Source organism: Gambusia affinis, linkage group LG17, assembly GCF_019740435.1.
Source record: "Gambusia affinis linkage group LG17, SWU_Gaff_1.0, whole genome shotgun sequence".
NCBI classification, from domain to species: Eukaryota; Metazoa; Chordata; class Actinopteri; order Cyprinodontiformes; family Poeciliidae; genus Gambusia; species Gambusia affinis.
This window is the reverse complement of record NC_057884.1, coordinates 3,291,117-3,303,213: the sequence shown is the minus strand read 5'-3', so window position 1 is coordinate 3,303,213 and position 12,097 is coordinate 3,291,117. Positions and strand designations below refer to the sequence as shown.

Here is a 12,097-nt window from a genome sequence, read left to right as displayed (position 1 = left end):
GAGGGTGTTTACTGAATGTTCTACTTCAGTAATTTTATTATGAAGCACTTCTACTCTTACTTGATATTTGGGTCAACCTACCCACCTCTGCAGATGCATTTAAATGACGTCTGACTCGTTTGATGTGTCAGGTCGTACCCGGAGTCTAGCTGTAGAGTGACGGCCGACGGAGTGGTGGGTCTGACCCGGGCCTTCTTGGCTGCGGGTGCTCAGTGTGTGTGCGTGTCTCTGTGGCCGGTGCCGGTCGCTGCTTCCAAGCTCTTCATGCACACGTTCTACACGGCGCTGCTGAACGGCAGCAAAGCCAGCGTGGCCCTGACGGAGGCCATGAGGAACCTGCAGAGCAGCAAGCACTTCTCACACCCCTCCAACTGGGCTGGTGAGCTGAAAGAATGAAACACCCACAGATTCCTGATGGAATACTAAAACTGTCTCAAGTCAGCCTCTGTTCTGTGTGCAGGAAGCAGTTTCCCTCCAAGCTAGCTTCGTATGAGCAGTTCAAATGTAAACTTGGTCAGTTTGTAAGGTTGAGCCGAGTTCCTCATGGAGACACAATTATATAAAGGGCGTCATTTTTTAAAGTTAGCTTCAAAATTTGACATCAGTAATCTGAGTTATTTAGTCATAAGAGGAAACAAATGGGAGTTTATGTTTCGAAGTCATATTTTCACCATTTCACAGTTTCAAACTAAATATCAGCTTAATATTTAACTTCAAACTAATTTTTAGTTTTCATCTACAGCATCAGTGACTGAATAGAGGTTATTAAGACTCAGCTTTTGTGTGAATTTGCAGATAAGTTATATATTAAGCTAAATTCTAATAATATTTATTATATATAAATATTATTTGTACTGGGCTGAATATTTATTTAGAGCTAAATTTTACATTCAAAATAAATATTTAACTCTCTAAATATATATTTAAGATATTTATTATTTTTAATGTTATTTTGACAAAAGACTAAGACTATTTAGTTTCAAATGAAATACTTAACTTGCTACATATTTAATTTGAACCTCCAAGCAAAATCGTTAGCTTGCAACAAAAATATGTATTGTTTTTAATATGTTATTGAGACTAGGTAAACTAGTAAACTAGGTTTGAAGATAAACCCAGGTTTATCTTCAAACTAACTATTCAGCTTCCTACGAGATATGTAGTTTGCTAACTAAATATTCAATTTGGAGCTAAATATTTAGTCTAAAATACAGAGTGAAAGCAATACACGTTTATGTAGTTGAGCTCATATATGTAATTATTCAATAATTTTATAATTGAGAATGTTACTTATTTTGTTCATGCATAGTTTTAATTAATCAATTAATTAATTACAGATGGTGCGGTTAACTCAGTTAAAAGCTTTAATGTTGTTCATGTTGTAATCCAGTTTCAAAGCCCTGATTAACATTGGCATCATCACAAAATGCCATACACACATCAGACTGGAACCTTTAATTAGGTTAGTATTATGCACAGTTATGTCTAACTATCAGTGTTTAATTTTGCATCATTTGGACAGCCAAAATACAATTATTTATATATTTAAATATGTGTATTTGTATTTAGAGACAGCAAGCGTTTACCATGGAGCGATAGGAGTTGAAGACTACGTGTGTGGAGGTTGAACGATGTTTTTGAAGCTGACCTGGATTGTTCCTCTGTAATGTGCGGCTTGTAGTTTTGTAATGTTTCTGTCAGAAATGCGTTTGTGTCCGTTGGATCCTGAAGGCAGACATCAGTTTTGTTTTCTGCGCTCCAAACTAATTCTTGATGATTTATTTCTGCCGCCCTGCTTCCTCCAGGTTACCTGCTGATAGGCAGCGATGTGAAGCTGAACAGCCCCATGTCGCTGGTGGGACAGGCCCTGGCAGAGATCCTGCAGTACCCAGAGAAAGCCAGGGACGCCCTCAGGGTGCTGCTGCACCTGGTGAGCTGCCGTTACACGTCTGCAGCTGGAGATGTTTGTTTCAACTGAAGTGTGCAAAAACAAAAAACCCCTAAAGACAGAAAATAAATCAGTAAAAGCAGCAGTGGCAGTAAATGATAATACCCAGACAGACTGGATTGTCACCGGTAGATTAGGAAGCAAATGTTGGCAGATTATTGTTTTAACACTTAAACCATTTTTGAAACATAAATTTAATAAGAATCGCTGGTTTGAGCAGTTTTGTCGTGACAGAATTGCTCTACAATTATCGCTGGTTTTGTTTGATCTTTTTTATATATATATTTGCAATTTGGAAACTGTCTTTTTTATTTTAAGGACGCACAATATACATGGCCAATACCAATATATGTCCATATTGGCCAATAGTAATGATTTATTATCAACATATTTGTATCTGTTTGGTATAAAGAACTGATATATATATATATTTTTTTTCTTGTTGCTGTCTTCCTGGTTGTTTTTTGTTATTATTTTATTTTATTTTTCCCCAAATGGTGTGGATGAAATAGTGAAATATATGTATAATGTCAGTATCAATTATCGACCATAGCAGCAGTATTAATATTGGGTATCGATATCGACCCAAATTTTCATAATTACTTTATTTTTTTACAAATATTTTTTTGCCTTTATTTATACAAATGATCTCATTGAGATTCATCATCTCATTTACAAAAAAGACCCTGATTTGTGTAAAGAAAGACAAAATCACAAAGCAAACACGTAATGAAGAAATTAGAGTGAAATCTTACTTTTTATTTTCATTTTCCATTAATTTCGATATCCCACGGGAGACGTATTCATCTTGTTTTCTGCAAATGTTTTATGTTTTTCCTAATTTTGAAATCCTCAAAGAGAAATTTTATGAATTTCTTAAAAAGTATGACAGCAAATTTCCTGAAGTGGGCATTTTGAAGTTTTTTTGTTTGTTTTTAAAAAAACAAAAAAACATTTGCGGCAGACTTAAGGCAGACATCGTTGTTTTGTTACTTCTTTCCTCAGGTAGAAAAGTCGTTGCAGCGCATCCAGAGCGGTCACTGCAACCCCATGTACACGTCGCAGCAAAGCGTGGAGAACAAGGTGTGTGTGTGTGTGTGTAAATGCCAGGCTCTGCCGCTCCTCCCCTCATGTCTCCTTCTCCGCCCGTTAAGGTCGGGGGCGTTCCCGGGTGGCAGGCCCTACTGTCCGCCGTGGGATTTCGGCTGGAGGTCTCCGTCTGCGGTGGCGGACTCCCTGCGGCCGTGTTCTTCCCAACCTCTGACCCCGGAGATCGTCTGCAACAGTGCAGCACCACGCTGCAGTCTCTGCTCGGTAACAGAGCTGTTGTCAATATTCCACATGTACCAAGACATTTTTCACGTTATTAATTTATCTTCCAGTGAAATTTGAACTTTTTCATGATTATTGACTATATTACTTTAAAAAATTACTTTAAAGTTAGTTTGTCTTATTTCAAGTGTGGTGAGATTTTTGCACTAGAAACTATTCCAAAATGACTTGGTAAGATTTTGTTAATTTTAAGGATGCACAGTATATATGGTCAATACCAATATATGACATTGACCATATATTGATCAATACCATATATAGGTACTGACCAATATGTGGTCAATATGGTCAATTAGCTTCATAATAAGCTACTTAACAATGAGCTTAGTATGAAATATTTTAATTAAACTAATAAAGTTTTGTGTAAATTGTATACGAGAAACTTAAAAAGGGTTTTGCGTGTCTGCCTTAATGAAAGAAAGGAATCGCTTGAAAAATATACCAGAACAAAGCATTTAGTTTGTTCTTAGCAGTCAGACCAGGATTTGTGTCAATGTTTCTTATAAAGCACTTGCTGTGGGAATTTATTCATTCATTTAAAGCAGATCTGAGAGCAGCAGAATCGGCTTCTGAGTAAAAGTCCCTGTATAGTTGGGGTTTTATTTACTGTGAAATAAACAAAAAAGTAAAATCCTTGGTAGTTTTTAATTTATCAGGAATATTTTTACCTTCACTTAGAATAAAAAAATCCCCCATCTTCTTCAACCTCCTGTGGATTTGGTCAGACAGATCTGTGCCATTCTTGAATTGCAGACATTTGACACCTCTGGCCTAAAACCTTGGAAAATCGTATTCTAAATGTATTTGATTTTTTACAAAATATCTCCGTGGACTGCTCATGTTCAGACATTTGATCAAAAAGCAAAAAGGCTCCAGAAACGATGCAGGTTTTGAGTCAGTGAGTCCACTGACTCAGATTTAAGCCAGTGTTAAATCTACAGTGTTCCTGTCGAAGCTCTAGTAAAGCTCATATGTTTCCCTGCAGGTCTGACTCCTCCGGCTCTGCAGGCTCTGTGTAAGCTGGTCACAACATCTGAAGCAGGAGAACAGCTCATTCACAAGGTACAGCAGTGGCTGCACACATCTTCCCGTGGCGTCTGATTGAAGGAAAAATTGATTTTTAATAGTCTTTCAAAGTAAAAAAAAAATCTGTTTTCCCTGCTGGAAAATCCAACAAGATTATGTTGATGAAAGTTCTCAGAGGAAATCTGTTCTACTACATTTTGCTGTCCTGGCGGTTTTAAAAGTTTGTTGGTATAGATTATTAAGAGAATTTGTGGTTTTGAAACAAAATTGAGCAATAAATCAAACATGTCTTTCAGTTTAGATTCCAAACAAATAAACAAAAAAAAAAAACATTTACTCATTAAATTAAAAACAAAAAAATCATAATTACTTCAGAACACTTCTTTCTGTATGACTCTGTGTCTGAATCCTGACGCTAAGTGCAAAAAAATTCTCCATCTCTGCATATATTTTGCTGTTGTTTTAACATGTTGAATATTTGTGTAACTCTGACTATGTTGATGCATGTTGTACAATTTCATTGGCCGGGTGTCCCTTAAGCATTTCCATGCTCCATTGACTCCAATTCAAAATGGATCTTAAATTTGAATTTACTGCTCAGCGGCGCTCCCGGCAGGGGGGCAAGGGGAGGCCGTAGCCCTCCCTGAAAAATGCTGATCTTCTGACTCCACAAAAAAATCATGTTCAATTCAAACAAAGGCATACAGAGTCGTCTTCTTCAAACTAAAATAAATTATTTAAAAAAATCGGACTCCCAGCTGCAGCACAGCAGAGAGGGAGAAAATGGAAGATCCAGCAGACGTTTGTTTTTAATGTGGTGAAATTATTACCTTTTCACCCCTGATCCTAACATCCCAGTGTGCCTTTTCTATCTGGACATGTTCATCTCATATTTCCACCTTGTAACCAGCTGTCAAACATATCGGTCATACAGTTAAGGGAGGACACTGTCAGGCATCACTCTTTGCTTGTTCGTCATCCTGACATTCCTACCAAACCGCATCTTAATTATCATTCATTGATACCATAAATGCATACATATATGATAGAGTGTGAAGCATAAAATGCTGAAGTTCTGTATCTTCTTCTCTTACACTTGTGTCTCGAAGGCCGTGAAAAGCATGGTGGTGACGGTAAGTGTATTTGGTGTGATTTAGAGTGAGATGTTTTATTTATGCTATTGACTCTGTCTATGCTTCCAAATAGAAATATGTCAGAGGTAGGAAAGGCATTCAGGGAATGTGGTGGGAGAAAGAAAAAGCAATCAATCAATCCATGCTTCCTGTTACATCTCACTTCCTGTCTGAAGCTTCATCAGGTCCTGGTGCAGCTGCAGTCCGGCGACAAAGAGCAAGACTTCCCCCTGGCTCCCATCCAGGTGTCGATCAGCGTCCAGCTTTGGAGGCTGCCGGGCTGCCATGAGTTCCTGGCTGCTCTGGGTGAGCTGGCATTAGAGGAAACTGAACTTCACCTCTGTTTTCTTCCATGCTATCATTCATATTCTGTGGCATTTGCTGTTTCAAGTGGATTCAAACGCTGGCCATTATGGCTTTTGTTGGTTAGAATCACAAGTTTCAATGAACTTTATTGTAACTTTATGAAATAGACCAATACAAGCATTTAAGTTCCTCACGTCTTTACCAGATCAAACCAAATTGTTGTCAAACGTTTGTGTAGTTGTCATTTCAAAAGCGTCACTAAATGTTTCCAGAGGTCACAAATAAATTGTTGTCAATCAACTGGGTAAAAAAAAAAAAGCCGCACAAACATAGCACAGTTGATAGGCACAGTATTTTGAGTATGAAAAATGTAAAGTTAAGTTTTTGTTGTGTTTAGATTCGGCTGTTTTTCAGATACATTTACATTGAGGTGCGGTTGACACTAAATACATCTTGCATTAAATTGTAACTTGTACTTTTCAGTAATCCTATAATTGTTATCATAAATGCAAATGTTAGTTGCCATTTTCTTTTCTCCCTCTCTGTGGGTCTATAAGCAGAGTTGTAGTGTATTGACTTGTGTTTCCTTTATGCTTCTTTTTCTCCTCTACTCCCATCTCCTTATTTCCTTTTAAACCTTTTCCCCACCTTTCTCCCTTTCCTTTCTTTTCCCCTTTCTTTTCCATCTCCATACCCATTTAATTTGAAATAAACCCAAAGCGATACTTGTAAGGCGCTACTAGAGAAAGTAAATCTGTAGGGCCTCACCTTGACAGAGAGTGCCACTGTTGTATGTAAAAACCAAACAAAACGTTTAATTTTTGAATTTCTGCTAAGCATATTCGCTGACTCTAATATTGTGAAGCGTCTTGTGTTTGCAGGTTTTGATCTGTGTGAGGTCGGTCAGGAGGAAGTTGTGTTAAAGACGGGAAAACAGGCCAGCAGACGTAACATGCATTTTGCCCTTCAGGCCCTTCTTGCCCTGTTTGGTGAGAATGGTTCTCTTTGTTTCTATTTCAAATTATTTGGAACTTTTTCACATTACACTTCTCTATTTATTGTCTTCCTTTTCATATTAAGACTCCACGGAGCTTCCTAAGCGACTCAGCATGGACAGTTCGTCGTCTTTAGAGTCTCTGTCGTCCTCCCAGTCGGCCTCCCAGCCTCAGTCTTTGCCCCTCGCTCTCAGCTGTTACCCTCCCCAGCCCTCCTTCTTACCCCCCGGTTGCTCCGACAACCTCTCCTGCGACGCCATCTCCGTCTACAGCCTCAGCTCCCTCGCCTCCTCCCTCAGCTTCCTGCCTCGGCCCGAGCCGGCGGGAAGTGACATCATCAGCCATCGCTCGCATCAACAGGAGCCAGAGAAGAAGGGTGCAGGAAGGGGCCTGTACTACTCCTCGCATCGCCTGGCAAGAGGCCGGCTGGCCAATCACGGAGGAGCGTCAGCAGGAGGAGAGGACGAGGAGTACGAGGGCTTCTCCATTATAAGCAGCGAGCCGCTGGGGCGGGCGGGGAGGGAGTGCGACACGCTGCCGCTCCCTGCGGGACACCGACAGGGCAGAGGTGGTTCCGGCAGAGGGTCTGCAGTGGGCCAGACTCTGATAGTTTCCTCCAAGGGCAGCATCAGCACGCCTTCGTCCCCGCTCAAAGCTCCACCGCTGGCGCTGCCGGACCATCCAAGCTCCAAGGTCACTCAAAAAATGTAAGTTCAGGATTAATTTAGTCAAAAACGCTGATCTAGGGTTATTTATTTTACAAACTGACCCCTGACTTTAAAACTGAGTTGTTCCACCCTTCGTAGCAACAACTGCCTTCAAGTGTTTGCAGTGAATGCCAGTGAGTCTTCTGTATCACTGTGAAGCAATTTTGTTACTTCTTCTTTGAGTTTCGATTTAGCATGAGTAACTGCCCTGCTGGAGAAGAAACTGGATTAGGTGCCCAAGTATCCATTTGAATTGTGGGAAATGAAGTAATTTGTCATAAGAAATGAATGCAAGTGGTACGCTCGACTATGAAATCTCATGTAAATCTCACAGATTACATACAACACACCCGAGCACTTGGTTTATCGGAGACGGGTTACTGTTTTCTAAATAAGCTGGCAAGGTTCACTCCAAGAGTTAAAACTCCACGTGCAATTTGACCACGTGCTAAAATCACAGCACCATCTAGTGGGCTGGCATAACAACTTGCCGGTCTTGTCAAATCTTAAACCTTTTCCCCGACCATCATCCAAAAATACCCGCAGTCATCAGACAGTGGTCTTATGTAAACATAACCTTTGTATTCATTTTTACAAAGTCAGTTTTGAGTGAAACCGTAACAAATGTTACAACAAAAATGTTACAGTTGTTGCTTTAACAACTGTAATAACTGTTAGCAGTAACAGTTGTTACAGCCAATGAGCTTGTTGTGATTCATTGGCTGATTCACAACCACTCGTTGTGATTCAGCCTCTCATTTACACAACACCAGTGATCGGAGTCTCATATTTTGAAAGCGCGTGGCTCCAAGATGAGGTCGAGGTCAAGGGTCAAAGCTAATGCATCCCAAAGACAGAAATCAAATCACCATGTAGTGCCTCGGCATGACAACTACAGCAGATTCAAGGTTTCTTGGTGATCTCCTGTAAATGGTGATGCAGTGCCGTATACACATGGAGATACCATGTGTATACCATCAGTTTCCAAACAGCGGTCTTGTGTAAACTTTAGCTTTCTGGTGTACTTCAGATTATTGGGATGGGTGCAGCAAGTGAAACTGAACCATGAAAATGTGGTTGATCCTTATTAATATGTGACTTAACAGGGGGAAATTATATTTTCACAGTTCCAGGATGGTGTATATAAATTCCACGCTAAAGACAATTTCCTTTATGTCCTGTAGCTCATTGCCTACACGAACAGTTAAAGGGAAGGTCAGCAGCTCCGAGTCGGACCAATCGAGCACCGAAACGGACAGCACCGTCAAATCCCAAGAAGAGAGGATGGGCCCCGCCGGACAGCTGGATCCCCACGAATTGGCCCAGAAGATCCTGGAGGAGACCCACAGCCACATGCAAGCTGTGGAGACGCTGCAGAAAGCAAACACCAGAGTTACATCTCTGAGAGGAGCCGGGTGCCGAGAGGACCCTCACACCAGGCAACCGTCTCTGTCTACCCCCACGACCCCGACCTTTAAACCCGCCAGAGGGGCGCGTGGGTTCCAGCCGTCCGAGACGAGTGCGTTCAGCAGACCTCCCAGCAGGGCTAGTCTGAAGGCCGGATCGTCCCCTTTTACCGTCCATAAGCATCTTTCACCCCATCCCTCTGATTCCAGGCCTCCCCCAACTCCTCCCAAACCGCCGTCCCGCTCGTCATCGCTGCAGAAAATCAACACGTCTGCCTCTTCTTCTCCTTCCTCATCTCTCCTCGCTAAGGAGAGGAAATCCCCCGTCGTCTCAGACGGGCCGGCTCAACACAAACCCAAATACTCCGGCTCGCCTTACAGCTCCCACATATCGCCGTCTCTCTCCCCGGCCGACAGCGCCACGTCTCCAGCCCTTTCCTACTCCTCCGGAGGCTCCGTCTCGCCTGCGTCCAGCCCGACGAACCCTTCGGAGCTCAGCCAGACAAAGCAGGACAACAAGGTCCAGGCGATGCACAACTTGAAGACCTTCTGGGCCGGCGTCGGCCAGAAACAGGAGGCGCCCGGCCGTTTGCTTTCGCTCCGAGGCGGGAGCAAAAAAATGAGTACGGTTCAGAAAGACGTTTTGGGTTTGCTGAACCTCTCGCCCAGACACGGGTCTGGCAGGAAACACGCAGACAGACAGGAAGACCATGACAGACCCAACGGGCACCGCAAGCTGGAGCCCAAACCTCCACTTGCTCCATCAGCTGGTCTTCCAACAAACCACAAAGGAGGCATCAAACTTCCCTCTGGGAACGGATACAAGTTTCTCTCGCCTGGACAGTTTTTTCCGTCTTCTAAATGTTAAAGGTTTGGATATTTACCCCAATGAATTCTCAGGCAACAGACTCATCTGAGGGTTCACTTTCTACGTAGACTGACAGAAGCTGTCCTTCTTTTTCAATAAAGTACAGATTTACTACTAGTTCCTGCTGAAGGTGGGACCTAAAATGGACCATTTCGCGCTGGTCTCTTTGATTTTACGTGTGTGTCTATGGGTGGGTGGGTGTGTGTAGGATGTACAGTGCCTTGCACATAAGACTTTTGTGAATATTTTCACATTTTGTCATGTTAGGACCACAAACTGCATTTTATTTGGATTTTATGTAAAAGACTAAGTAATGCCTAATTGTTAGAGGGAAGAAATGTTATAATTTCAAGAAATTTCCCCAATAAAAAAAAGGAAAAGAGTGACACATTTTAGCCCCGAGTCAACTCTGTAGTCTTTTGGTGGTACCTTTTTAACGCTTTGCACATCTAAAAACTAGAATTTTCACATTCTTAATTTTAATTTGGATCTGAACTTCGACTAGGACATTCTAATAAATGAATAGGCTTTCTTAACCATTTCACTGCAGTGCTAGCTGTATTTTTGAGTTGTTGTCCCACTGGGTGGTAAACTTCTGCTAGTCTCAAGGTTTTTCAGCCTCTAACAGGTTTTAAGTCAGGATTTCTATCCTTTTTCCCCATCAACATTGACTCATTTCCCGGCCCATGCAGAAAAGAAAATCCCCATACCATGACACAGTCACCACCATGCTGTAGACATAATCATCCATCATCTATACCCCCCCATTTCCCCCAGGAGTTGCAGGGGGGCTGGTGACTATTTTTAGCTGTGGCTGGTTAAGACCCTGGACAATGTAAAGTCATCATCGCCATGGTCACCATGCTAACTTCATGCAGATATAGTATAATAGCATATAAGCAATATAATATAAAACACATTTGGGTTATGTGACCACTGTTCTCTTCCTAAATTCTAACACAATCCAACAAGAAATACAGTTCTGTGTATGTGTTACTTACTGTATTATTATTGTTAGTTACTACAGCTACAAATTATTATTTTTGAATGCTATGCTAAAAACGTACCAACATTGCAATATTGGCAAGATATTACAAAATTCACTCAAATTGTTCTTAAATTGACAATTTATCTCAATGCTGTCTTTATTGTTTTTACTTAAAGTTGCAATAACTTTAATAGACTTTATATTGTTGTCTGTTATTGCATTATTAGCTGCTACACTGTTTTATTATTATTACTTGCGGCTGCTGTCCTTTTTATCAGGCTTTCTATGTGACTGTGCCAAACTTGAAATGGGGTATTGGTGTTTTTATTATTATTATTATTATTATTATTATTATTATTATTATTATTATTATTATTATTATTCAGTCCTGCATTAATTCACTCCGCCTTTACTTTGTTTTGGTCTGTCTTTTAAAGTCCTACCAAAATCCATTGAAGCATGTGGTTGTAAAGTGACAAAATGTGAAGACGTTCAAGCGAGACGACTGCCATAGCAAAGCATGGTGATTGGTGTGGATGTGGTGACTGAGTGTGCCTTCTCACACAGAAAAGTGTTTTGAGTGTTTGGCTTCAACCGTGTTTTCATGTCTGACTACAGCGCACGTGTTTTGACGTACACTGAAATGTCCCGACTTTTTTTTTTCCCCCCTTTCTCATGTTTAAAACGCTCGCTATTTGTGTAAGTTTACTCGAGTGTGATCCTAAATTAATATGTAATTGTTATTTTATTTGCTTATGGTTATCCTTTTCTTTTATTTACCTGTTTTCCACTCGATGCTGCACATTTTCTAAAGACAATTACAACACCAAGAACAAAAAATAAAACGGATATTTTTATGGAAGTTCATTTTCATTTTGCAAATGGCAAATTGTTGTCGTCGGGTTTTAATAAATTTGTACTAATGTTCAACTTTTGCAGCAGTGGTCAGAGAGATCCATTCCGAATACACAGTCATAGTTTTCTTCCTTGTAGAAATCAGAGTCTGGGAGAAAAGAGGGCCACAGAAGACTGCAGCGTGACGTTTCCACGGTCAGTGATGATTTGGGTTGCCATGTCATCTGCACTGTTGGTCAAATTTTAGTTTCCTAAAGTCCACAGTCAACACAGCCATCTAGCAGGAAATGAGGATATGTTGAATTTTATTCTAAAATACTGAATACCTAAGTCAATGTGAGGGATAGCTGTTTCTTCCAATCACCTTTAGTGCTTAAGGGCTGAATAGACTTAATATAGCTGTTTTATGGCAAGCTGTTTAGTAATTAATGAATAGAATTTTTGTTCGTGTCAAAAGGAGCATTTTACCTCTGCAGAAGGCAGTTCTCCAGTCCACATCAGATGTATAAAAAATATGTTTCCAAGGAAAAAAT

General features: G+C 40.7%; 1 protein-coding gene across 3 annotated transcripts in view; it reads left to right on the top strand.

Annotated features, from left to right (window-relative positions):
• ttc28 (tetratricopeptide repeat domain 28) overlaps positions 1-10,600 on the top strand; it is a 108,557-nt gene extending 97,957 nt beyond the window's left edge. For all 3 annotated transcript variants that reach the window (XM_044096651.1, XM_044096650.1, XM_044096652.1), the window contains 9 exons: positions 132-379; positions 1,806-1,930; positions 2,954-3,031; positions 3,103-3,262; positions 4,266-4,342; positions 5,616-5,745; positions 6,627-6,734; positions 6,826-7,447; positions 8,632-10,600. In XM_044096651.1, the coding sequence (XP_043952586.1) occupies positions 132-379; positions 1,806-1,930; positions 2,954-3,031; positions 3,103-3,262; positions 4,266-4,342; positions 5,616-5,745; positions 6,627-6,734; positions 6,826-7,447; positions 8,632-9,721 (2,638 nt within the window). In that variant the 3' untranslated portion in view covers positions 9,722-10,600. The remainder of the gene's footprint in view (positions 1-131; positions 380-1,805; positions 1,931-2,953; positions 3,032-3,102; positions 3,263-4,265; positions 4,343-5,615; positions 5,746-6,626; positions 6,735-6,825; positions 7,448-8,631) is intronic.
• Positions 10,601-12,097: the final 1,497 nt, after the last annotated feature.